This window comes from Oncorhynchus nerka, linkage group LG24 (assembly GCF_034236695.1).
Source record: "Oncorhynchus nerka isolate Pitt River linkage group LG24, Oner_Uvic_2.0, whole genome shotgun sequence".
NCBI lineage: Eukaryota > Metazoa > Chordata > Actinopteri > Salmoniformes > Salmonidae > Oncorhynchus > Oncorhynchus nerka.
In genome coordinates, this window is record NC_088419.1 from 27,899,707 (window position 1) to 27,926,878 (window position 27,172).

General features: G+C 41.4%; 4 protein-coding genes across 6 annotated transcripts in view; 3 read left to right on the forward strand and 1 right to left on the reverse strand.

The window, feature by feature from the left end:
- Window positions 1–12: 12 nt before the first annotated feature.
- tatdn3 (TatD DNase domain containing 3) lies at window positions 13–6,747 on the forward strand. Its single transcript, XM_029631397.2, has 10 exons — window positions 13–167; window positions 435–467; window positions 596–669; window positions 969–1,053; window positions 1,239–1,301; window positions 5,384–5,493; window positions 5,725–5,780; window positions 5,884–5,996; window positions 6,353–6,433; window positions 6,523–6,747. The coding sequence occupies exons 1-10, from the start codon at window positions 102–104 to the stop codon at window positions 6,658–6,660; spliced, it is 819 nt and encodes a 272-aa protein (XP_029487257.1). The 5' UTR covers window positions 13–101; the 3' UTR covers window positions 6,661–6,747.
- Window positions 6,658–7,647, reverse strand: LOC115107776 (spermatogenesis-associated protein 45-like). Its single transcript, XM_065008783.1, has 2 exons — window positions 7,318–7,647; window positions 6,658–6,866 (listed from the first exon to the last, which is right to left on the reverse strand). The coding sequence occupies exons 1-2, from the start codon at window positions 7,553–7,555 to the stop codon at window positions 6,847–6,849; spliced, it is 258 nt and encodes an 85-aa protein (XP_064864855.1). The 5' UTR covers window positions 7,556–7,647; the 3' UTR covers window positions 6,658–6,846.
- A 361-nt stretch (window positions 7,648–8,008) lies between these two features.
- flvcr1 (FLVCR choline and heme transporter 1) lies at window positions 8,009–19,904 on the forward strand. Its single transcript, XM_029631396.2, has 10 exons — window positions 8,009–9,190; window positions 9,375–9,519; window positions 11,631–11,771; window positions 12,363–12,430; window positions 14,772–14,875; window positions 15,345–15,455; window positions 16,148–16,253; window positions 16,857–16,968; window positions 17,148–17,215; window positions 17,903–19,904. Exons 1-10 carry the CDS (start codon window positions 8,519–8,521, stop codon window positions 17,987–17,989), a joined length of 1,614 nt encoding a protein of 537 aa, XP_029487256.2. The 5' UTR covers window positions 8,009–8,518; the 3' UTR covers window positions 17,990–19,904.
- Window positions 19,905–20,663: 759 nt separating this feature from the next.
- The window catches only part of vash2 (vasohibin 2), a 38,485-nt gene continuing 31,976 nt past the window's right edge, over window positions 20,664–27,172 (forward strand). Inside the window, exons 1-2 of one of the 3 annotated variants that reach the window (XM_029631400.2) lie at window positions 20,664–20,980; window positions 21,186–21,636. In XM_029631400.2, the coding sequence (XP_029487260.2) occupies window positions 21,322–21,636 (315 nt within the window). In that variant the 5' untranslated portion in view covers window positions 20,664–20,980; window positions 21,186–21,321. Of the gene's footprint in view, window positions 21,637–27,172 lie in introns of all 3 variants that reach the window. The other 2 variants (XM_029631401.2, XM_029631402.2) reach the window with 2 other exon arrangements.

A 27,172-nucleotide genomic window follows, 5' to 3' on the forward strand; every position in this document is an offset into this window, starting at 1 on the left:
TGGTTCTAGGAATAAAGGCGCGTAGGGAAACAAAACGGTGTAAAAAAAACGTTCCACCTCACATAATTCACTTTGAATTTCAACCCTATTTTTTTTTGTCTATGGCTTCAATGGATGGTGGCTTTGTTGATTGCCATTGCCACATCACAGCCTGTGAATTTGCCGAGGTATGTGTACACAAATGAGTGGGTTTGTAGCAAAAGGTCTGTGGTATGTAGGCTAATGTAACAGAAGCGGTTATTATTCAACTGTTTTGCAAGCGTGGGTGCTTATGTGTGCTGCCCACCAGAAGGCAGTCTCGCAACTAGGAAGCGTGAAAAATGGTCGCATCGAGTCCACAGCAATACTTGCAGACAGCTGACTATGCTATGACAATACATTATTCAAGGGTGAATGTTCAAGTGACAGTACAAAAGTGTGTGTCTATTCTGCAGGATTTAGATGATGTGATCAAGAGGACCCGAGAGGTTAGTTATAGCTATTATATAATATATGTAAAATGTTTAATGGTATAAAGTTAGTATGAATAAAATCTTGATTACTGTGTTTATTAACAGTTGTATTGTAGTCTACATCAGATGTTGTGCCATTTCAGGCTGGAGTCAAAACACTTATTTCTGTCACTGAAGAGCCCAGTGAGTTTGAAAGAGTTATCCAGCTGTTTAAAAGGTTAGTATCATACACAACATATCTTATTTTCAGAACATAATAGCCCATATTCAGAAATGTCATAGATTTATAATAGCAAATTCTGTGCCTTGTGATATCTTGCTCAAAATGCATACATTATAGCACAAAATAATAGTTCAACTCACTATCACAATGTTCCATTGGCTTCCAGCAGCTTTTGACTGTGAGTTTTGTTTTCTTCTCCAAGAGACATTTATCTGTTCTTGTAGTACATTGAGACACTGTGAAACTGTTTTATGAATGTTGTCTTTGAGTTACTCTTACTGTTGCTCTTTCAGCTACCCAGATCTAGTTGCACCATGTTTTGGAATCCACCCAGTCCAAGGCTGTGGGTCCCATGACCAGCACAGCGTGAAGATTCAGGTACAAACATTCACACACAGTTAGCAGACACACTCAATTAATAGACATCAAACACATGTCAGACGGTCAGCCTTATGTTAGATATTATGGTTATAAACAAAATGTAACTATAACATCATGTTGATGTTGTCTAAGGATGAGAGGAACAAGCATGCTGACTTTTCCCAAAACATCTCTTATTACAGGACTTGGAGCCTGCCTTGCCCTTGTTCCAGAAGTACAGAGATGACATTGTTGCAGTTGGAGAGGTATGTACTAGAGGTCGACCGATACAACAACAAAAAACGCCGATACCGATTATTGGAGGACCAAAAAAAGCCGATACCGATTAATCAGTTGATTTTTGAAATGTATTTGTAATAATGACAATTACAACAATACTGAATGAACACTTATTTTAACTTAATATAATACATCAATAAAATCAATTTAGCCTCAAATAAATCATGAAACATGTTCAATTTGGTTTAAATAATGCAAAAACAAAGTGTCGGAGAAGAAAGTAAAAGTGCAATATGTGCCAAGTAAGAAAGCTAACTTTTCAGTTCCTTGCTCAGAACATGAGAACATATGAAAGCTGGTGGTTCCTTTTAACAAGAGTCTTCAATATTCCCAGGTAAGAAGTTTTAGGTTGTAGTTATTATACGAATTATAGGACTATTTATCTTTATACCATTTATATTTCATTAACCATTGACTATTGGATGTTCTTATAGGCACTATAGTATTGCCAGTGTAACAGTATGGCTTCCGTCCCTCTCCTCGCTCCTACCTGGGCTCGAACCAGGAACACATCGACAACAGCCACCCTCGAAGCAGCGTTACCCATGCAGAGCAAGGGGAACAACCACTCCTAAGTCTCAGAGCGAGTGAAGTTTGAAACGCTATTAGCGCGCACCCCGCTAACTAGCCAGCCATTTCACATCGGTTACACCAGCCTAATCTCGGGAGTTGATAGGCTTGAAGTCATAAACAGCTGCTGGCAAACGTACGAAAGTGCTGTTTGAATGAATGCTTACGAGCTTGCTGCTGCCTACCATTGCTCAGCCAGACTGCTTTATCAAATCATAGACTTAATTATAACATAATAACACACAGAAATATGAGCTTTAGGTCATTAATATGGTCGAATCTGGAAACTATCATCTCGAAAACAAGACGTTTATTTTTTCAGTGAAATACGGAACCGTTCTGTATTTTATCTAACGGGTGGCATCCATAAGTCTAAATATTCCTGTTACATTGCACAACCTTCAAATCAAATGGATTTATATAGCCCTTCGTACATCAGATGATATCTCAAAGTGCTGTACAGAAACCCAGCCTAAAACCCCAAACAGCAAGCAATGCAGATGTAGAAGCACGGTGGCAAAACTCCCTAGAAAGGCCAAAACCTAGGAAGAAACCTAGAGAGGAACCAGGCTATGTGGGGTGGCCAGTCCTCTTCTGGCTGTGCTGGGTGGAGATTATAACAGAACATGGCCAAGATGTTCAAATGTTCATAAATGACCAGCATGGTCAAATAATAATAATCACAGGCAGAACAGTTGAAACTGGAGCAGCAGCACGGCCAGGTGGACTGGGGACAGCAAAGAGTCATCGTGTCAGGTAGTCCTGAGGCATGGTCCTAGGGCTCAGGTCCTCCAAGAAAGAGAGAAAGAGAATTAGAGAGAGCATACTTAAATTCAAACAGGACACCGGATAGGACAGGAGAAGTACTCCAGATATAACAAACTGACCCTAGCCCCCCGACACATAAACTACTGCAGCATAAATACTGGAGGCTGAGACAGGAGGGGTCAGGAGACACTGTGGCCCCATCCGATGACACCCCCGGACAGGGCCAAACAGGAAGGATATAACCCCACCCACATTGCCAAAGCACAGCCCCCAAACCACTAGAGGGATATCTTCAACCACCAACTTACCATCCTGAGACAAGGCCAAGTATAGCCCACAAAGATCACCGACACGGCACAACCCAAGGGGGGGGCGCCAACCCAGACAGGAAGGCCACGTCAGTGACTCAACCTACTCAAGTGACGCACCCCTCCTAGGGACGGTATGAAAGAGCCCTAGTAAGCCAGTGACTCAGCCCCTGTAATAGGGTTAGAGGCAGAGAATCCCAGTGGAAAGAGGGGAACCGGCCAGGCAGAGACAGCAAGGGCGGTTCGTTGCTCCAGAGCCTTTCCGTTCACCTTCACACTCCTGGGCCAGACTACACTCAATCATATGACCCACATATGACCCAGTAAAGACTTAAAGGTTGAGACCGAGTTTGCGTCTCTCACATGGGTAGGCAGACCATTCCATAAAAATGGAGCTCTATAGGAGAAAGCCCTGCCTCCAGCTGTTTGCTTAGAAATTCTAGGGACAATTAGGAGGCCTGCTTCTTGTGACCGTAGCGTACGTGTAGGTATGTACGGCAGGACCAAATCAGAGAGATAGGTAGGAGCAAGCCCATGTAATGCTTTGTAGGTTAGCAGTCAAACCTTGAAATCATCCCTTGCCTTGACAGGAAGCCAGTGTAGGGAGACTAGCACTGGAGTAATATGATCACATTTTTTGGTTCTAGTCAGGATTCTAGCAGCTGTATTTAGCACTAACTGAAGTTTATTTAGTGCTTTATCCGGGTAGCTCTAACCACCTGATTACATTGCTATGACATAATTATGGAAAATTATGGAAAATTAGGCTGCCCAAACTGTTGCAATGAACGCAAGAGAAGTGACACAATTTCACCTGGTTAATGTTGCCTGCTAACCTGGATTTCTTTTAGCTAAATATGCAGTTTTAAAAATATATACTTCTGTGTATGGATTTTAAGAAAGTCATTGATGTTTATGGTTAGGTACACGTTGGAGCAACGATACGCACCGCATCGATTATATGCAACGCAGGACACGCTAGATAAACTAGTAATATCATCAACCATGTGTAGTTAACTAGTGATTATGATTGATTGATTGTTTTTTATAAGATAAGTTTAATGCTAGCTACCAATTTACCTTGGCTTACTGCATTCGCGTAACAGGCAGTCTCCTCGTGGAGTGCAATGTAATCAGGTGGTTAGAGCGTTGGACTAGTTAACTGTAAGGTGGCAAGATTGAATCCCCCGAGCTGACAAGGTAAAAATCTGTCGTTCTGCCCCTGAACGAGACAGTTAACCCACCGTTCCTAGGCCGTCATTGAAAATAAGAATGTGTTCTTAACTGACTTGCCTAGTTAAATAACGATTAAATAAGGTCTAAAATAAAAGATAAAACAATCGGCCAAATCTGTATTTTTGGACATGTTATGAAAACTCTAGTATATACTGTACTGTAGGCCTACTCATAGAATTGTATGGAAAAGCCAGTTATCACTTCTCTAGTCCTATGCAGCAGGTCTGTCTGGCCCCGCATCATGCTTAATCTTACGTAAACACACGTGTCATATCCTGGTGTAAAAACTGTGAAATGGTATGACTTCTGTAAAGCAAAAGGATTAGGTTTATTAAGCCTGAGCTCCGACTTGCTAAACTGAAAGTGCACGCTGCAACAATACATCTTAAATCACTAACAATTCACCCTGCCGGCTAATACCCTTAATGATCTATATCCTTCGCAAGAGCTTTGGAAGGAATGCATGTCTGGCAGAAGCATTCTTTCACAAAGTTAATTTGGTGGAGCCCAGAGAGGCAGGTATTAGGACTAAGTCAACCATGTCTCCCAGTCAGTAACAGCACAGAGTAAGCTAGTGGGGACAGGGTGCTCTAGCTGGACATTCCCAGCATGTGTTTTGTTTGGGATTGACTGTTGGCCTGGACTGGGAAAGCTTTGACTAACCGCCCACTGTTCAACTGGTTTCCATCAAGCTGCCCAGTGCCCATGTCAGATTTGTGCTGAGGGGCAATTCCATGGTAATGGAATTACGCTGAGACTCCGATTTTTTTTCACCAAACAGAAACCATTGATTTCAAATTTTCACAAACCATAAAAATCTATACAATGACTACTTTTAATCATTTCCACTGAACCTTTTAATTAAAAAAAAAATACAGGAAGAACTGTGTACATACAATGTTTTGTAACGGAATCAAACTGAGGGAGATTTTACCTTAATTCTGTTACCAAACTTTGCATCTGCAAAATGTTTCCAGTAATTTATTTATGTACTGTCTAAATTGTTCAAAGTAGTAATTGTGCATAGAGTTACATGGTTTGTTAAAGATTGAAATCAATGGTTTTTGTTTAGCATACATTCAGTCAATAGACAATCAATGCAATTATAATGTTTTTCTATTGCCCCTCTTCCTTTAAACAGTCTCTTTTTCTTCTTTTAATTGCAGATTGGTCTTGACTACACACCTTGGTATGCCCCCACTTCTCAGGAGAGAGAGGAACAGCTGACTGTTTTCACCAAGCAATTACAAATATCCAAGGATCTGGATTTGCCAGTGTGAGTTTATCGTGGATAGCCTTGGTGCATAGTACTGTGTGTGCTAGGAGAGACGTTACATTCATGTAATCAGACTGCGAGCAACTGCAACAAGCCATGTCCTTGGCAGGGACAAGAACAGGCTTTGCATGGAATGTCTCACTATAACTGGATATTAAGGATTATTATTATTTGTTACCACTATATTTCTCCTGACGCTTTCTTGTTGTGTGCATTTCCTCTTTGACGCAGGAACATCCATTCCCGATCAGCTGCAAAGGTCACCATAGCTACTCTGAAAGAACAGGGTGTGTGTCTTAAAATCAGTATTACATAAGAGGACAGCCACATTGCTGAAGTGACTAATTTTTTATTTTTAGGAGGCTTTAACTATTTTGGCTATCCTATCAGGTATCACTTGTGCTTTGCTGCACAACTTTGCAGGGAAACCATCAGTGGCCATGGAAGGAGTGCAGGCAGGGTACTTCTTCTCCTTCCCTCCAGCTGTCTGTAGGAATGACCAGGTGAGCGATACAGTTGTTCATTAACCTGGTGTCATTCAGTAATCTCTCAGTACATTTTCGATAGGTATTGTGGAGTCACCAACAGTACTGTATGTCCTCATTGTTATGGGAATCCCTTATCTTTTCTATAGAAATACCTTATATTTTCTAACACCTTATTCTTTGAACAAGCTTGTCTCAAGTTCAAGTTTTAAAGACTGGTGTAAAGCTTCTTTTACTGGGCCAGAAATGCTCACTATGCATTTCTGCAAAAAAACCTCTGAAACGGCCATATGGCGTGATAAAACCAGACATGATTTGTGGCGGTTGCTGTTGAGTCCCCTCATAATGACTGTGTTATTACTGTGTTATAACAGAAAGCCAAGCTGATCAAACAGATTCCATTAGAACACATCTGTCTGGAGACAGACTCTCCTGCCTTGGGACCAGAAAAACATGTGGGTCATCATTTGGAATGCCTCATTATGTAAAGCAGCAACCTGATAGTTTTGTATAAGTGTTCTTATTCTACGTCTCCCCTCTGCAGGTAAGGAATGAACCCAAGAACATTTCACTGGTCTGTGAGTACATTGCTCATGTCAAAGGAATCACACCTCAAATGGTAATTCATGTCACTACAGATAATGCCCTCAGATTGTTCCCAAAAATGAAGAGACTTGAGTGAGGCGTTTTGTAATTTAATTCATGTTGTGTTATCTCATGCTGTGTCTCTGAAAATGAAATGGAATTGTGAAATAAAATGCTCAATCAACAGGTGTTTTTGCATATGTGATGGACACTTCTATATATAATTTAAGTGCCATTTATTTCAGAAATATTCCACTTGGTGCTGAAGGGTTCCTCTGCTTCATTATACCAGATGGGCCTTGTCTGAAAAAACAAAAAAACAAAACAACAATATATGTATCCATAGCTTGTATTATTAACCATTAGGGGCGACATGGTTTCAATTTGAGGGACATTTTTAAAGACCTCAAGTTCATGGACGGGGCGGCAGGGTAGCCTAGTGGTTAGAGCATTGGACTAGTAACTGAAAGGTTGCAAGATCGAATCCCCGAGTTGACAAGCCAAACATCCTTCATTCCGCCCCTGAACAAGGCAGTTAACCCACTGTTCCTAAGCCGTCATTGAAAATAAGAATTTGATCTTAATTAACTGACTTGCCTAGTTAAATAAAGGTTTAGAAAAAAGGACAAAAGAAAACCTGTAATAACATCCATAAATCCTGTTTCTGTTTGGTCAGGTTCACATCAGCAGACACTAACATCACTATCAATGGACACACTCAGCAGTCACTGGCTATGGCGTTGGTAATGCTTACGGCTTTCTTCGAAGTGTTTTCGCTCCGGGTATTTGGTGATATGTCCTGCAGCTGTCCAAGCAGACCGTTGCTCCGGAGTCACTGCCTGGAGCGACTTGAAGTCGCAGGTGTTTTGCAAATGACAGTCAAAATGTCTCTTCTCTGCTCTTTCCCAAAACTTACTGTCAATCTCTACTCGACACCACGTTTCTCGTAGCATGTTTAATTCGAACAGGGCACCCTCTTTATATTTTGACATGTTTGATAGGCTTTACAACACCACAATAGCAAGCAGCAGCCAAATGACTTGGGCGTAATGAGCGCATTGTTGTCTTTAGCCGCGCCGCGGTTTCCATGGATCTGGAAACCTGAGAATTTCGCGCAACAATGCAAACCGTGACAACGTGGAAGTGTAGTGATGTAGGCCTACGTGTGCCAGTGCATCTTGAAATGTATTTAATCGTGGTAAATCTGAGGACGAATTGAAGATCCGCATTTGCAAAAACATAATGAATAAAAGTGTGAATTCACCTCCCATCTACAAATGTAAGGTCTACAATTAGCAGAGACAATTGATTTGTTAGGCCTGTCATTGAGGTGGATGATTTTATTACACATTTTATGCATAGATTGTCTCAATCGTTAGTTTTTTCAGTGCGAGTATCCTACTGTACAGTATATGCTAGGCAGGTATATTAGGTTAACCTAAGATTAGGATTAGGGAGAGATAATGAGGAGACCATGTGTCACTAATGAACACATACACCTTTGAACAACCTCAATTATATTAAGGAAATTATCCAGTTTATTTGAATGCATAAAGAGGCCGGTGAGCACTTCTTCCAATCACATGTCCCGGACTGGTTGGGGATAATAACCGCCATAGCCCTCCAAATCAGGTATTTTGATTGGTCGGAGTCATCATCCGAAGGCCTCTATATTTGAGTTGTCTGATGTAAATGCGCCCTGCCTTTACAGTACTCTACTCCCATGCACTGAACAAAAGCGGCCCGGGCATACTAGGCTACAGCAGGACTATGCGAAAGAAGGCGTTTATGAGAGCGAATACAGATAGATAGCCTACAATATTTTAAAATGACTTATTCATAAAACGGTGTGAATAGTTGTATTATCTACTAACTGAATGTTGGATCTGCCCTATTTTGTGTAAACGTGCTTCCTGACTTTAGGCTATAGCGATAGGCGACGTTGGCGCAGCATCATGGTGGCTGGCGAGTTGGTACAGGAGCATCTGCGACGTGACAACGCACCTGACGAAATAGACATCTCATGCAAGCGCTCAGTGCATAACGGGGCAGTCCCAATAGGGGACCAGTACACTGATCTAACGAATGGATCGGCACATCTGACAGAACTGGACTCGAAGGCTTTGGAACAAGAGATCCCTCCAGATGAGAAGCAGGCTATGCTTCCTGGAGAGGAAACATGTATCGAAACGAAACTCTATTGGAGAAGATTCTCCGTTTTAGCTGTGTTCAGCTTTTACTCCCTCGTCAACGCATTTCAATGGATCCAGTACAGCATCATCACCAACATTTTTACCCACTTCTACAATGTATCCAGCGACAAGATCGACTGGCTGTCAATTGTATACATGGTCGCGTATGTGCCTTTGATCTTCCCGGCAACATGGTTACTGGATAAAAAAGGACTGAAACTGACAGCCCTTATGGGCGCGGGTTTGAACTGCGTCGGTGCGTGGGTGAAATGCGCCAGCGTCCGGCCAGATCTGTTCGGTGTGACAATGACCGGACAGATAATATGTTCTATAGCCCAAGTCTTCATCCTCGGGCTGCCCTCTAAGATTGCATCAGTGTGGTTTGGCCCGAAGGAGGTGTCTACTGCATGTGCCACTGCCGTGCTGGGTAACCAGGTGCGTGTGTGTTGAGTCATGATATGGGTGGCACCTATTGAATCCGTTAGCCTAATCATATTGTAAACTGTAGGCCCTGCATGCTTATGATGTACATGTTTATGCTGCTGTGTAAAAATAACCATTTATTTCTGTATTTTGATGGAATATGTGACATTGATGTATTTGTCTGATCCCCTTCTAGCTGGGCACTGCCATTGGCTTCCTGCTTCCACCTGTCCTGGTCCCCAACACTGTGGAAGACATAGAGCTGATGGGACACAACATCAGCGTTATGTTTTATTGGACAGCTGTAGTCTCCACTGCTCTCTTCATCTTGACTGTAATTGGTAAGTAAGTTGACACAAGCCTCATCATGCCATCTGGAATAGTGTTGTGCAGAAATGGATCCGATGGATAGCACATCATTTAGTCCAGGGCTCTCCAACCCTGTTCCTGGAGAGCTACCGTCCTGTGGGTTTTCATTCCAAATAATTAGCTGGTTATTATTATTATTATTAACTAGCTTATCCACCAGCTATAATTAGCTGGTTGATAAGCTAGTTACAGCTGGGGTTGGAGCAAACATCTACAGGAGGGTAGCTCTCCAGGAACAGGGTTGGAGAGCCCTGATTTAGTCACTGTAGAAACTAACTCCATAGGTCCAGACGACTGCATTTACAATGCCTTCAGAAAGTATTCATACCCCTTGACTTATTCCACGTCTCTGATGATTAGTTGAAAAGCGGCGAGACAAAAGTACAAAGGTCTTTTATAGCCAAGATCCACCCCCTAGTCGACATATCAAACCACAGATGTTTTGAATGGGTCACAGGGTGAGACTTTTTAAATGAGAAAGGAGTGTCCTGTAGCCAGATAGAATTCGCTATAAATTAGCGTTCATCTTGGTCCCTAAGACGAGGTTCCAATCTCGTTCCTGGTACTTCATAGCACAAAAACACCAACTCATCCAATGGCATAAATCAATTGTCAACTCCAGATACTTCCATCTCAAGTAAAACCCCTTCTTGACCCCACTCCTGGACAAGCTCACTGAGGGGAGTGAGCCTCTAGGTCATACACTAACCCAGGATATGTGCAACATCAGAGATGACATACAATGGTTCCAGACACTACCACACACATCCCCCAATGCCAAACGAGGGAGTGACTGGTGCACAGACATTGTGGAGACAAGTAATTTGTTCCCCATTAATCACACCATCCCTTCACATGTTTAGAATAGGTAAAGACACATTCACATATGAAGACAATGTTCCCTCCTGTCCTCCTCTCTTTCTGATATTCTGCAGAGCACCAAGGACATGTAAAAGACAAGCCTGACCTCTCCCCTCTCTGGGCCCCAGGTGACTGAGCCCCAGCTGAGGGAAGAAATACAACTGCCAACACCAGAGTCCGAATGGATACATTCTAACAACAAGTATATCACATAAGTATATTATGCAGATAAGACATCTTAATTATCTATGTTACACAACTAATTCTGATTCTTCCACCACACAACCTATTGCTCGATCTCCCGGACGACGTTACTAGCCTTTTCCCTGCCTGTACTGTTGCCTTTTTGGACCCCCTGTGTTTGACCTTCTGCCTACCCCTGGACCCAGCCACCTGCCTCCTCCTGTGGTCCTTTTATTCATTTCTAAAATGTTCTACATACAAAATTACACTTTCACATTATGGGGTATTGTGTGTAGAACAGTGACACAAAAATATAAATGTAATCAATTTAAATTCAGGCTGTAACACAACAAAATGTGGAAAAATTCAAGGGGTGTGAATACTTTCTGAAGGCACTGTAGAAGTTCTATAGGCTACACATTCCATACAACTATGCAAATATACCACAGTAAATCTAACCCAGTATCACAGATTATTGTGAAATAGACACATATTACTTATTGGACATTTTTGACAGGCACAAGAAAATGTGTAATTTTCTGTGTGCAGTACAACATTTTGTAACCAGTGAATTTCAATCACAGATAAAGACAGTAGGTTACTTAAGACAGAAATATAGGAAGGAGGTTGGTCATTGAGGATGGGTGGGCATATAATGCGAACGTCTAGCAACATCTAGCCGAGCTATAACGTTAGCCGTCTAGTTAACGTTAGCCACCTAGCTAGCCTAGCTAAAGTTAGCCACAACAAATTGGAATTGGTTTAATGTACACAAATGCATTATGAAGAAAGAAATACACACAAAATGCACTGTGAAGAAAATGGTGTAATACACACAAAGTGTGCCTGTCACGAATTTCGAGTAAGTCATTTGTGTTTATTTCACAATAAGCTGTGATAGTGTTTTGCAAAATCAGGAATGAGTCATTGCAGTCATAAGCTACTGAGTGCATTTGAAGCAAGAAACAAACACTTTGCCATTATGTTGTAAAGCTGTAAATACAGCGTGTTAGTGTTGACTATGTCTTTTCTCTCCAAGTCATGAAAGACAGACCCTCACTACCTCCCAGCCAAGCTCAGGCAGTCCTACCTGACTGTGCTCCTGAAGACTACTCCTACAGACAGTCCATAATCAACCTGTTCAAGAACAAACCTTTCATCCTACTGCTCATCAGTTATGGTGAGACACCAGACTCATCATAATCTTACCTTATTTAGCTCCTTATGTTGTTACTACACTTACTATAACCATGTTATTACCACTGTAACATAAAGCTACCTTAAAGTTATGGTGAAACACCTGACTAATTGCCAGGTCGGTGCTTTAGCAAACTCATCTGTTGGGTTTGTTGTCATGCCAAACGTGTTTTTACATGACAAGTAAAGTTAGAGGAGTTGGCCGAAGCACATACAGATCTCGGGCCAGGCCTGTTATCCTGAGTGCGGACCAAAGTCTCTTGTTATTGCATTCTGTTCATTCACTGATTGTTTGCTGGGGGATATTTGTTCCATTATGAGATCCATCTGTCTTTAACCCCATACAAGTCAGATGAGATCTGTCCTTTAACCCCATGCACCCCAAGGCAGACTGACTGCCCAGTGCTCAGTCTAGTTACATATGTTTCTTGGATTTGACCTCCAGAGAGTTTATTTTGTTGGTGTTCAGCAATTTTCCTGGTTTTGTGTGTACTACATAAACTCTTGGAATTGATATCACTATGTCGGGATGAAACATTGAAGGAAATCATTTTCCCCCCCCATTTTCTTTTAGGTATCATGACTGGTTCTTTCTACTCTGTGTCAACACTTCTCAATCAGATGATTATGGCTTGTTACAAGGTAAGTGGAGTGCAAAAGATGCATGTTTCAATGACTGAAAAGTAAGATGATTTGCTAAGTTGATTTACTACATGCATAGCTAGATCAAACACAAGCTCTTGAACAGGACAGTAGTAAAGACTTAAGGGAAAAGGCTTTCTCTATAAACAGATGGAGTTAAATGAGAGCGGAAACCATGACAGGGCACGAATCCATTGTCTCCCGCTTTGAAGTTCATTATCCGCTTTTTACGCATGCCTGCTACCCATGGAGGAGAGAGTCAATCAGGGTTGGCTAAAAGACTGAAAGACAAGCAACTTTCTGTGAACTCTAGTAGCAGCCTTCTCTCACTTTAACATGTCAGATGACATAAACATCCCTTTCCCACCAGACTTTCCATAAATCCCGGAACTGTACCCCCTAAACCGATTCACCGTGTACAGTACAAGTCAAAAGTTTGGACACACCTACCCATTCTAGGGTTTTTCTTTATTTTTACTATTTTCTACATTGTAGAATAATAGTGGAGACATCAAAACTTTGAAATAACACATATGGAATCAAAAAAGGTTTAAACAAATCTAAATATATATTATATTTGAGATTCTTCAAAGTAGCCACCCTTTGCCTTGATGACATCTTTACACACACTTGGCATTCTCTCAACCAGTTTCATTAGGTAGTTACCTGGAATGCATTTCAATTAACAGGTGTGCCATGTTAAAAGTACATTTGTGGAATTTCTTTCCTTCTAAATGCGTTTGAGCCAATCAGGTGTGTTGTGACAAGGTATGGGTGGTATACAGAAGATAGACGTATTTGTTAAAAGACCATGTCCATATTATGGCAAGAACAGCCCAAATAAGCAAAGAGAAACACAAGTCCATCATTACTTTAAGACATGAGGTCAATCTGGAAAATTACAAGAACTTTTAAAGTTTCTTCAAGTGCAGTCGCAAAAACCATCAAGAGTTATGATGAAACTGTCTCTCATGAGGACCGCCACATGAAAGGAGGATCCAGAGTTACCTCTGCTGCAGAGGATAAGTTCATTAGAGTTACTTGCCTCAGAAAATTGCAGCCCAAATAAATACTTCAGAGTTCAAGTAACAGACACATCTCGACATCAACTGTTCAGAGGAGACTGCATGAATCAGGCCTTCATGGTCGAAATTGCTGCAAAGAAATCACTACTGAAAGACACCAATAAGAAAAAGAGACTTGCTTGGGCCAAGAAACATGAGCACTGGACATTAGACCGGTGGAAATCTATCCTTTGGTCTGATGAGACCGAATGTAAGATTTTTGGTTCCAACCACTGTGTCTTTATGAGATTCAGAGTAGGTGAACAGATGATCTTCGCATGTGGGGTTCCCACTAAGAAGCACGAAGGAGGAGGTGTGATGGTGTGGGGGTGCTTTGCTGGTGACACAGTGATTTATTTAGAATTGTAGGCACACTTAAACAGCATGCCTACCACAGCATTCTGCAGCGATACACCATCCCATCTGGTTTGCAGTTAGTGGGACTATCATTTGTTTTTCAACAGGACAATGACCCAACACACATCCAGGCTGTGTAAGGGCTATTTGACCAAGAAGGAGAGTGATGGAGTGCTGCATGAGATGCCCTGGCTTCCACAATCACCCGACCTCAGCGGATTGGGATGAGTTGGAGTGAAGGAAAAGCAGCCAACAAGTCGGCATATGTGGGAACTCCTTCAAGACTGTTGGAAAAGCATTCGAGGTGAAGTTGGTTGAGAGAATTCCAAGAGTGTGCAAAGCTGTAATCAAAGCAAAGGGTGGCTACTCTGTATACCACCCCTACCTTGTCACAACACAACTGATTGGCTCAAATGAATTAAGAAGGAAAGAAATTCCACAAATGTACTTTTAGCAAGGCACACCTGTTAATTGAAATGCATTCTAGGTGACTACCTCATGAAGCTGGTTGAGAGAATGCCAAGAGTGTGCAAAGCTGTCATCAAGGCAAAGGGTGGCTACTTTGAAGAATCTCAAATATAGAATATATTTTGATTTGGTAACACTTTTTTTGGTTTCTGCATGATTCCATATGTGTTCATAGTTTTGATGTCTTCACTATTATTCTACAAAGTAGAAAATAGTTTTAAAAAATAAAGAAAACCCTTGAATGGTACTGTATGTACCATTTATACATGCATCATACATGCATCATACATGCATCATACATGCATCCAGACCATATTGTGTCCTCATGAGCCTCAAGTTTGAACTAAATGCTCTTAGCCATGGGTCTTCATGTGAATATGATAGTGTGGCACATGTCCCTTGAAAAGCCTGCTAACTGCTAGCCTACACTAACATTAAACTCCTCACCCCAGAACCAGGAACTGAATGCAGGCAGGATTGGTCTCACCCTTGTGGTGGCTGGAATGGTGGGCTCCATCATCTGTGGACTGTGGCTGGATCACACCAAAACCTACAAGTAGGTACTGTCCCCAAGCACAACTGCCAATGACATGAATCACTACATCATTTGTTGACACAGTCATGAATCTATGGTGCACATGATGCAATCTTGAGCTACAGAAGGCAGTTACGGTGTATGTCTATTTAAATTGGTATAGTTATTTCTGGAAACTTTGTGCACTGTGGTAGCAGTTTTGCAGACAGATTCTGCTGTTACTAGAAAGGGAAGTTCTGTAAAAACACAAACTCTGACGTTTATGAGTTTTAACTCACCCTTTAGATATGCAGCCTATGGGACATTCCAAGAATTATGTCCTGCCAAGTCAGACCATAATAACGCAGGTTTGTAGTAAATTGCTCTTAATGCATTTAGGGAATTCTCTGCCCATGGTACCTCCCTATTGCCTCTTTAGTTGTGAAACTCTCGGTATTGAATGTATCCACTTGTATTTACATAAATGTTCTGTCCTGTGATTGTTCTTCAGAATGACCACTTTGATGGTCTACATCCTGTCCTTCATTGGTATGCTGGTGTTCACCTTCACTCTGGACCTCAACAATATCTACATGGTGTTCTTCACTGCCGGCATGCTGGGGTAAGGCTGGAGATAACCCATCTGTTGGAACTAGATTTAAAAAAAGACTGTCTAGCATCATCATTGAGAGACGCTTCTCATTTATGTAACTGACATCTTTATAACCGGAAAGGATCCTGTAGCCACAAAGGAAATGGTTTCCTATCAGATTGTAAAGAATGTATTGAAATGATAATTATGAAGTAAAATAGTTATGATAGCCCATGTTGCACATTGTGTCTACATGACAAGGTAGTGAACAGTAGGGTGTCATTCAGGACATTTCAAATGCAAGCTTCTTATTTTATTTTCCATGCCATGGTCTAATGACCTTTTGGACATCAGCTTCTCGTTCTCTTGTATGCTCTGAAGGTAAACAGTCACTCATGCAATGTCTCTATAATTTATGTATTGTTCAGGGGTGGACTGGAACCAGAAATCTGCCTTGGCATTTCTAACACACCCGCCCATTTTATTCCTTGAGGCCCCCATTATTAGCCAGATAATGATACCTTTGTGCAAAAAAACCTAAGCTGGACAGGCCCACTGGGCTAAAAATGGACCAGCCCATCTGGCATTTTCCTGAGGTACCGTATGGCCAGAAAGGGCCTGGTTATGTTCAAAAATGATAAACGTCAAGGGCATCAAGATAAAGCAGTGTGTTTTCCCTGAGGGCAGGCATGGCTCACTGATATGATGTTGTTATTCTGTAGGTTCTTCATGACTGGTTACCTGCCGCTTGGCTTTGAATTTGGGGTTGAAATCACGTATCCTGAATCGGAAGGGACATCTTCTGGTCTTCTTAATGCATTTGCACAGGTAAGCGTCAGACACATGATCATGTAAACAATCATGAATATTTTTATTGTTCGTGGAACCATGCTCGACTGCCTCCAGTGATATTTTCAGGCAAATACATTTGGGTATTCCCGTGCACCACAGCATGTGTCCTCCCCTCAACAGTGTATTATGTAATATTTGCCTACCCCCACAAAGTCTGCATAGTACATTTACTTTCTATTCTAGCTCTTCATAAAATGATTTAGCTTCTTTGCCAAGTGGGCGTCTGAGAAGTTTTTTGTTTGGTGATCTGTTTTGTTAGTCACTATAAATTTGTATATACGCTCTTGGGGAAAAAAGGTGCTATCTAAAACCAATAATGGTTCTTCGGCTGTTCACATAGAAAAACCCTTTTAACAACCCTTTTTGGTTCCAGGTAGAACTCTTTTGGGTTTCGTGTAGAACCTTTTCCACAGAAGGTTCTACATGTAACCCAAAATAGTTGTACTTGGGACCAAAAATGGTTCTCCTATGAGGACATCTGAAGAATCCTTTTGGATTTTTTTTTGCTAAGAGTGTACCCTTGAGGCACTACAGGTGTATAGTGTGTTTCTCACCTCCTATGTCTCCTTCCTCCCTCAGATCTTTGGGATTATTTTCACATTGATCCAGGGAAGACTAACAACAGACTACAACCCCCTGGCTGGGAACCTGTTCCTCTGTGTCTGGATCTTCCTGGGCATCTTTCTCACAGGTTGGTTGGCTCTCTGATCTGTTCTGATCTGTTCTGTGGAGTGTGGGGGTCTTCCATATGATCCACTTTCTGATACAGGCTGATAAAATACAATGCAATACTATGTAGGCTACACCACAATGTTGTATGTTATCTTTTTTGATGAGGCTCTCTTAATTATGTTCACTTGTTTATTTCAGCCTTAATAAAATCAGAACTGAAAAGAAACAACGTCAATATGGGCATGAACCACAGAAATCTTCAAGCAGTAAGTCCCATTCTGTCCATTTACCTCAGAGAGATTTTCTATTTTCCTGTTCTTTCTCCTGAAAGGTCAGCCTCCTCTTAATCACTTTTCCTTGAATGACGCAGATGTCAGGTCACTCGTCCGTTTGTTCTTTCACATTGACAGCCATTGTGAAAGCTGTCTCGTATCTCATGAGATCCCCAACATCAAGGGCTGGGCAAACCTCAAAAGACAGAAAAGTCCTGCTGTGTCTCAGCCACTGACCTCTCTGCTGGGCTCATCTAATGTGAATTTTTATCATGTCGAGAGCTGCGTGCTGGGCAAAGCAAATTAATCCTTTAATACATTTGTTTTCCATGCATTTTTTTGGAATAGTCTTCAGGCAGTCACTAGACAAAAGATGTATAGTAGATGTATAGTAGTAGTCATGTTGCATATCTATTGAAAAGATGTATAGTTTTATAGTTCCCAGGAGCATTGCTGACGTCAGTATAGGGCATCTGAAAAGTTGTGCTGTAGGATGTTGTTATGGGATACTAGAATACCATTTGGCACTGTGATTATGTACCCCACTATGTTGGTTTAATATACAGCTATTGGCTTATAACATTGTTACAACTAGTTACTTCAGTGATGAGAAGACTCTTTGTCTCATGAAAGGAGAATAGAATACTTTAATTAAAGATATATTTCTCTCTGCTGTCTTAGGTCCCTACCGAGTGCCCTTCAGACAAGCCAACCAATGGCGTCAAGATGGAAACTTCAGTCAGCTTTTCCCACGAGACCTCACTTTAATCCAAAAAGGACAGGGGGGTCAGGTCACTCAACACTACTGAACATTTCAGAGGCCTACAACACATTCAACAACATTTCCTGAGGTTACTTGAAATCTCTGTTTCTTTGGATTGTAAACTGTAATGTGTTATAATGTTTGTACTGTAGTGGTTTTAGCCAAGCCATGATTTGTTTATACATAGGTAAACTATAAGCACCTAAATACACCTTTTAACTTCCAATAGTCCTCTCCTTCTTTTGCTTGATGACCACTTCTGTCTCTACAATTGTCATCATCGCTGGTTCATAAAGTGCTGCTTTATTTAAACTTATTTCTAGGCATTATACAAAACCAAAAGGGAAATATAATGTAGGATCTCTGACCTGCCTTAGCCTGTGAGGAAGAACATTGTTGTCATTATGGTGATGTTATTATTGTGACGCTGCATTATTTGAATTGCATGACAATGCAGTTAAACAGTGTCGGTTTTGTTCTCTACAACATGTCAGCCATTCATACAAATATGGACCAAATATGACGCACTAAGATGCACAATGTATATGACAAATGTGCAACATGCAAAATCTACTTTTCAGTGTATCACTTACATGCATGCTTTTGAAAGTGTTCAAATGTTGACAACTTTGTTGAATACATGGCACAGATAACAGTTCTGCCGAGATGGGTAGCTAATGGTATAGCAGCGCCACCCAGAGGGATTTTGTGGAAATACTAAGAAAGCTGTGTGGATGATGAAGCACAAACAGGAGTGATAATGACTGCAGCGTTACAATTAAAATAGCTCCAAACCTTCACAGTGGATTATATAGCTCAAACTGTGGCTATAAAGACTATGCGCAGTAGGTGGTCTAGTGTTGGGACGGTCACTCCCACCTTCAAATCCCCGAATTGACAAGGTAAAAATATGTTGTTCTGCTCCTGAGCAAGGCAGTTAATCCTCGGGTGCCGAAAATGTGGATTTTGATCAAGGCAGCCCCCACACCTCTTTGATTCATAGGGGTTGGTTTAAAAGCGGAAGATACATTTCACTTGAATACATTCAGTTGGACAACTGACTAGGTATTCCCCAGTACATCTCTAAACCGCTATATTTTGGCTCCTGTTTTTCCTTTGTTTTAACGGGAATAAGTAATATCATCCCATCAATAATCAGAAGATCCAACCCATAGGCGTTTCTGCTATCTCAAAAACAATTGACTGTTTTTAAATGGTTGCTTCCTGCAGGATATGTCCAAATTAGTGCTTAGAATTATTCATATTTGCGTATCAAAACGAATGTTATTATTTAGCTTCTTATGACCGTAGGAAAAAAAACATTCATTTGGTTGACAGGTGTATTCCTCTCTTTTCTAGATTTGTATGTAGTTCTGAATAATGATGAAATAACATTCGAATATGGACATTCATAACATTTCCTTGCTTTTTTTCTCTCGAAATTTGATAGTTCACTTATACCAATGTAGTTATTTGTTTCAATTATTTATTCATCTTTATTTCAATGTATTGCATTTACCAAGACCACTGAACTGAATCATTGTTCCCAACTGAAAATGAGTACATCCGGACCTTGAACTATACTTACCTATTGTTCAATACAACATATGGCTTTGACACACCACTGTCTAAAGTCTCGACAGCCTGATTTATAATTTCGCACAGTAATCCACAGTACAGTCAATGCCAACACTGTTACAATACAGCTGCTATAGAATGTGTCTGCTAGACAATCCTTTCAAGGTGCCCCAGATTGTACTGTAAAAATGTGGTTTTAGTTTCGCCTCTGTAGTTTGTCGTTGGGCTTTTCTCGGTGGTAAGGAGTCGCATGTGTACTTGCTTATCTGCAGATAATGTACTGTGGCAATCAAAACATAAAACACAGAGTGTAAACAATACAATAAAATGGTTTTTAGCTCAGCTACTATAGTCAGTGGATGTTGTAATTCTGTATATGTTTTATTAATTGTAGTCATGAGGTGTCACAGAAGACTTTTAGCTAAAGACCTAGATATTGTAACAATAGTGCCCTCAAATACATTTTCATAAGCATATAGTGTATTATAATAATGGTTTTGTGACAGTATCCTAAGTGAATGAAATGCTAGCATTTAGGTTATCCCAATACTGGAAAACGTGTAGAGAAAGTTAGACCAATAGAGTTGGAATATGCGTTTGTCTGACATTGTCCAGAAGAGGGCATATTTGGCAAACTAACCTGTTACTGGAGTGCTTATTCTCATATTTCTAAATGAGTAACCTTGATATTCCACTTTTGCAACTTTTGCAATTTGATAAATACATGAAATGTATTTGTCCTCTGCATTAATAATTTGGCCCTTGATACCTTGATAATCTTGGACAATATGTAAACATGTACATTGCTTGCTGAAACAAGCCAATATAATTTTTTAAATAGCCACTGACCATTTCACGTCAGACACCACTTGTTAAATTGAATCGGGGGAAGTTGTTACATTGTTTACTGTTATAATAACAGTATAATTTAAAAAAGATTCACCTAGACAATACCGAGGGTTGAGAAAAAAAATCAATTTGTTGCAAATTTCACTTGTTGACGCCCTCATCCGCAATTACCACCAATCACAGCAAGGGACTCGTTCCTTATTTGCTATGGCTACTTAAATCCGCTTCTCTTTGTTGGTACAGCCAATGAAATCATTCAGAACACGGCTGGCTGCCGGGGTTACGATAGGCAGAATAACATAGTGAAATCATTAATCCCAAAATATTAACCATGTGATGGAGGATTAAATTACCAAAGAGGAGTTTTCATCATGAGGACGAAGCTTTCGAATAGACAGCCTACTCGATATTGGGGAAATATGTAGTAGACTACGACCGGAACGGAATGCATAGCAGAGGTCAGCTGTGGGAGTCAGTCGCCCCCGCAGTTTTCTGAGCAAAGGATGAAGTTACAGAGGAGGAAGCCAAACGGTGAATATTCCACTACGGGCAACTAGCAAACTACATTGGTATGAATGGTCCACACACAATGCGGTATTTTATACGGCTATGCTTTCGGGTTTGAATTCATGCTAGCCTATATATTTCAGACTTTTTAATGGCTAAAGATTATGTTTAGCTAAATATATGAAATGCATATTTTTTCTGGTGCATTTCTACCTATAAAGCTTCACACGTGCCCCCCCAAATAATTTCGTTAATATGTGATTTCAGTATCCTTTATATGGATGTACGGGAGTGGATATTGGTACAGCAACATGTTTGTTATAGCAAACCTGGGTTATTGACACAGGCTAAGCAAATCATCACGGGCTGCCATCTGCCAGGACCCCCACTTTTGAATTGAACAATGACTGGACCCAACGCCACTAGCACTAGTTCCCCTGCAGCTAAAATGGGGAGGCACCGATCCAAAAGCACCAGTGGCAGTACGTACTGCATCTCGAGCCCGGGTGCTGAATCTGCCTCCCTTAGCACCCCCAACAACGCTGGACGTTCATCGGGAGAGGAAGAGGAGAAAGATGGGGGGGTGCTATTTTACGTGAACAGAACTGGTTTTCCCATTGAAGGTGTCACTTGGGAGAGGATGTGGACTCATGTGGCCAAAGTACACCCTGATGGACAAGACATTAGCAAGATAAGGAATGCTGCATACCTTCCTAAAGTAAGTATAGCCTTAAAGCCAGACAAATAAGTAGTAATATTGACATAAAATCCTGGGAAATTACCATGTTATAACCAACAGACATATGCTTCATATTGCAATTCAACAGACATAATTAGAAATTCGATCTATGCAAAAAATCAATCAACAACTGTTGACAGGACAATAGCAGGATGAGTTAAAGTTCCTCCTGAAAGTCTTCTCTTTCCTAATTATGCTGACGAGGAATGAAGAATGAATTTAAGGCATGCAGACTATTTCAGCCTGCCCCTGGCCTCCAACAGGACACTACATTGTCTCTGAGTAATTTCATCAGAGGCCAGATATAACTGGGACCGAAATGTCACCAAGCGGGGACCAGTGTTGAGAGCCTTTCTCTTGCTGTCATTGGTGGGAATGGGACTGGGCTGAGAAAGGAGACTCTGGAGCATCACTAATTGGTACACTGGAAATTAGTACATGTGATGGCAAAGCCCAAGTTCATGGCACACTGTAGGCAATATAAATAGCAGAGCATATGACAATGCACACAGGAATCTTTGTATTTGCCCCAGACTGTGTCCTTTCTTGATGCTGCCTCTGTACTAGTTATTGGAATTATGACCAGAGGCTGCTTTAGTGTTGTATAGTATCACCAAGGGACAGTGACACTTTCTTTTATGTTCAGGGTGTCTTATCAACTCCCTTTTGGCAGTCCACAATAGCAGTCTTTAGCTGAGAAACCTGTAGGCCTGCTCAGTGCTGTGGGATTTCACACATGTCATATCATACCGATGTCCACCACACTGCCTTAATTGGGGCAGCAGGTAGCCTAGGGGTTAGAGTGTTGGGCCGGTAACTGAAAGGTTGCTGGACTAAATCTCCGAGCTGACAAGGTAAAAATATGTTGTTCTGCCCCTGAACAAGGCAGTTAACCCACTGTCCCCCGGTAGGCTGTCATTGTAAATAACAATTTGTTCTTAACTGACTTACCTGGTTAAATAAAAAATAAAAAACACTATTTATAGACTACAGCTAAGTGAATAGGAGACTGTAGTTGTATTCCACATTGCTACGCCATACTACACTGAACAAAAATATTAACGCAACAATTTCAAAGATTTTACTGAGTTACAATTCACATGAGGAATTTAGTCAATTCAAATAAAGATATTAGGCCCTAATCTATGGATTTCACATGACTGGGAATACAGATATACATCTGTTGGTCACAGATACCTTTAAAAAAAAGTAGGGGTGTGGATCAGAAAACCAGTCAGTATCTGGTGTGACCACCATTAGCCTCATGCAGTGCGACATCTCCTTCGCATAGAGTTGATCAGACTGTTGATTGTTGCCTGTGGAATGTTGTCACTCCTCTTCAATGGCTGTGTGAAGTTGCTGGATATTGGTGGGAACTGGAACATGCGGTCGTACACGTCGATCCAGAGCATCCCAAACATGCTCAATGGGTGACATGTCTGAGTATGCAGGCCATGGATGAACTGGGACATTTTCAGCTTCCAGGATTTGTGTACAGATCCTTGCACCATGGGGCCGTGCATTATCATGCTGAAACACGATGTAATGGCGGTGGATGAATGACACGACAATGGGCGTCTGGATCTCGTCATGTTGATGTGCATTCAAATTGCCATCGATAAAATACAATTGTGTTCGTTGTCTGTAGCTTAAGCCTTCCCATACCATAACCCAACTGCCACCATGGGGCACACTGTTCACAACATTGACATCAGAAAACCATCTCACTCACACAACGTCATTCATGTTGTCTACCATCTGCCCGGTACAGTTGAAACCGTGATTCATCCGTGAAGAGCACACTTCTCCAGCGTGTCAGTGGCCACCGAAGGTGAGCATTTTCCCACTGAAGTCGGTTACGATGCCAAACTGCCAGTCAAGACCCTGGCGAGGACAACGTGCACGCAGATGAGCTGCCCTGAGACGGTTTCTGACAGTTTGTGCAGAAATTCTTCAGTTGTGCAAACCCACAGTTTCATCAGCTGTCTGGGTGGCTGGTCATAGATAATCCTGCAGGTGAAGAAGCTGGATGTGAAGGTCCTGGGCTGGCATTGTTACACGTGGTCTGCAGTTGTGAGGTAGGTTGGACGTACTGCCAAATTTATATTTTATTTCAGCTCATGAAACATGGGACCAACACTTTACATGTTGCGTTTATATTTTTGTTCAGTATATTAGTCTGTAACCCAAAACTGTTTTGAGAAACACAAATGGCCTGAAAAGTGTGAAAGGAGAGTGGAGTCATTAATATCCCAGAAGTAACAGTGAACCCTGCCTGACCAGTCTGTGATCTCGAGGTGCAGGTTTTGGGCTAGCTAACTCATTAAGGAGATTGGGCAGAGTTACAGCAAGGCAGCTCAGGGACAATCTCAAATCCAGGGCCAGCGTCTGGGTGACTGTGTGGAGGAATGAGCATTGCAGTGCTGTCTGTGGAGCTCACATGTATTCATATAGAGCTATAGGCTACAGAGAGAAACCTGCGAAATCTAAAGCTGCATCTTCCTGCTGCACTGAATGCAAACTAACACACTCTGAGGAGTTGTGATCAAAGTGTGTCTCGTGATCCATTCATTGCATCCATTCATCTTGCATTAAGAAAAGGATAGGATTTAAATGATTTTGTCATTCATTGTTTTGTAAATTTGGTTCCAGTGTCCCATCCAAATGGCATGTTGGGAAGAACTTAGCAGATTTTACTCTCCTGAAATGCTGTATTCCTCTGTTATTCTCTATTGATGTTGTCAGGAATGGTAACACCACTGCTTGAGCTCTGTGCTTGTCCTTTGCCCTGACTATTTGAAGGGGTTGGTTGTGAGTGAACTAATCCACCATCTGGGATTTGAGTCTAGGATAATCTTTATCGCCTAATTGTTTCCATAAAGCTTTGTACAGGAAACTAAACTGGCTTTCAGACCAAAGCCTTCCTTTCTGTTTCAAACGTACATTATACACACCTCACCCTTACCAAAAAACAGGCTTCTGGAAAACAGTTGAGGCAAATCTTTGGCCAATTCGATGCAAATTTGCAGAAAGCTCTTATAACTAAATATAGCAAAACTTTGCGGCAACTTGTGAATTTCTGGCAAACGATTCTGGGAAACTTGTGGCGAACATTCTACTGTGTGCTGCAAATTTGTTGCAAAATTAGATCAGGTTTTTTGTTACTTTGTGTGTTAACAACATTGAAAGGTATTTTCTACAAACACCAAATCACATTGCATCACCACAGGATTTGGTTAGAACTGAACTGATCTCCAAACGTGGTGCTACTGTATGAAGAATCATTTTTATTCTAATTTTATTTAACCTTTATTTAACTAGGCAAGTCAGTTAAGAACAAATTCTTATTTACAATGACGACCTACCAAAAGGCAAAAAGCCTCTTGCTGGGACCGGGGCTGGGATTAAAAATAAATGTAATAAAAATATAGGAAAAAACACACATCATGACAAGAGAGACAACACAACATTACATAAAGAGATGTATTTGTTTTTGTTGCATTCCTATGGGAGAAGGTTCAAGCTAATGTTTTCTGGTAACTGTAAATAAGTAGTTACACAGGCTCTGCTTACATGCACACCACATGAAAACCGCAAGCTATCATGCTCTAAAGATAGTCTCTGACCAATGCCCAACTGTCTTCTGGAGAGAGACAAATGACCAGGGTGTTTGGTGCTGCAGTCACATCTTGGCCGTCTCTCTCAAGTTTCACTGATGTGCCCTGGGGATGTAAAGTTAGATTAGATCCACCGCACAGGGGGGCAGGTCGCCCTTTTCACCCACAGAAGACCTCTCTAAAGCTGGGGAAAAGATTCAGAAGGGGTGAGGGACAGCTGGACGGAAAGGGAGAAAGTCCCTCTTTGAACAATCTTTTAATTCCTGCAAGTCCACCTGTGAGGAGCATACAGTACAGCTACAGACAGACCATGAATGGTCAGCCTCAACCTTGCTCAGTGAGTTCGCCAGGTGTTATTACTATCCAACTTACTGCAGTGCTGAGGCTGAAATTCAATCTACTTTCAAAGCTTGTGCCACTGCCACAATCTTTCCATATCCCTCTGCGTGATTGTCCCCCTTTTATAAAAACCTCTTTCACACCGTATAATGAGGAATAAAGATGTGAATCACACACTCGTTCGTTCAGCTCCAGTAGTTCTCTGAGCTCCGCAAGGCGCCCTGCTCTTCTCCAGGGGGAAGGAGAGAAAGAGGAGAAGGATGACAGCTAATTACACAGGGTGATTTGGGACTGTGTGTTGCATTCAACTAAACACTCTAAACAGTAACACTGTGTCTAAATAACTAAATCAATGTTTTCATGTTCTATTAATTTTCAATGAAGTGTTATTACATTTCTATAAGTGGTGTGGTAGGCTACACTTTGAGAAAATGGCTGATCCCAAGACACTACGAGGTCCCTTCCTCAGTTAGCACTCATCCTCTCATCCCTCTCTATGCTGTGGAGAGAGAGAGAGATAAAGAGAGGGAAAGGAGAAAGGAATCACCCCATATTTCTTCCCTGACCCAGCAGAATTCTGTTCTATTCCAGGCTCTCAGAAATTGAGATAGGTTTGGCGGGGCGATTGTTTGAGGGATTATTGAGAAATAAGACCCAATGCCACTGACTGCTGAATATTCCATACATTTTTCTGCTTTTCATTTCACTTGCACAGCTTGAATGTGATGCTTTTAAAATGGGCCTGTGTGCGGCAGGTAACCTAGTGGTTAAGAGCATTGGGGAAGTAACCAAAAGGTTGCTGTTTCACATCCCAAGCCGGTGGAAAATCTGTCAATGTGCCCTTGAGCAAGGCACTCAACCCTAATTGCTCCTGTAAGTCTCTCTGCATAAAATGGTGTCTACTAATGAAGGAAAAACCTAATCTTATTTTCATCTCACCTTGATTGGTTTGGGGTTTCTCTTTTCCTCTCCACCCCTGCCACAAAAAAATATACACATTTGCTATCTCTCACTCTCTCTTTGCTTGTCAGCCCTTTGATCCAGTGGCTGTATTGACTCAGATACCACAGAAACCTGATTGGTAGGATCAGTGTGTATGTGTGTGTGCCATTGACTCACTAGAGAAATAGACCAAAAAAGGACTACCTAGAAAGCCTAATACCCTGGAAAGGAAATGTATTGACTCTGGATTGAGGGCATTTTTAAATATTTTTTATTTATTTTACCTTTATTTAACCAGGCAAGTCATTTAAGAACAAATTCTTATTTTCAATGACGGATACCACAGAAACCTGAACAGGCGGGTTAACTGCCTGTTCAGGGGCAGAACGACAGATTTGTACCTTGTCAGCTCGGGGGTTTGAACTTGCAACCTTCCGGTTACTAGTCCAACGCTCTAACCACTAGGCTACCCTGCCGCCCCGGCATGGTACTCGCTCATTAGTTTGATCTATCACCTCAGGCTTTGCAAATATAACGTAGTAGAGTTGTGTGACTGAGCCAGAGGGCTAAACTGTTTGTCTTGAGCATGAGACCAGACTCTTCAGATAAGCTAATTC

Bases quoted from the DNA above. Each gene is read 5' to 3' on its own strand.
- tatdn3 (XM_029631397.2), top strand. From the start codon at position 102: ATGGCTTCAATGGATGGTGGCTTTGTTGATTGCCATTGCCACATCACA. The intron at 5,494-5,724 runs GTGAGTTTATCG...TCTTTGACGCAG, and splicing joins AAGGATCTGGATTTGCCAGT to GAACATCCATTCCCGATCAG. The intron at 5,997-6,352 runs GTGAGCGATACA...GTGTTATAACAG, and splicing joins CTGTCTGTAGGAATGACCAG to AAAGCCAAGCTGATCAAACA.
- LOC115107776 (XM_065008783.1), bottom strand. From the start codon at position 7,555: ATGTCAAAATATAAAGAGGGTGCCCTGTTCGAATTAAACATGCTACGA. The intron at 6,867-7,317 runs GTAAGCATTACC...TTGTTTTTTCAG, and splicing joins AAAACACTTCGAAGAAAGCC to ACAAGGCCCATCTGGTATAA.
- flvcr1 (XM_029631396.2), top strand. From the start codon at position 8,519: ATGGTGGCTGGCGAGTTGGTACAGGAGCATCTGCGACGTGACAACGCA. The intron at 16,254-16,856 runs GTAAGCGTCAGA...TTCCTCCCTCAG, and splicing joins TTCTTAATGCATTTGCACAG to ATCTTTGGGATTATTTTCAC. The intron at 17,216-17,902 runs GTAAGTCCCATT...CTGCTGTCTTAG, and splicing joins ACCACAGAAATCTTCAAGCA to GTCCCTACCGAGTGCCCTTC.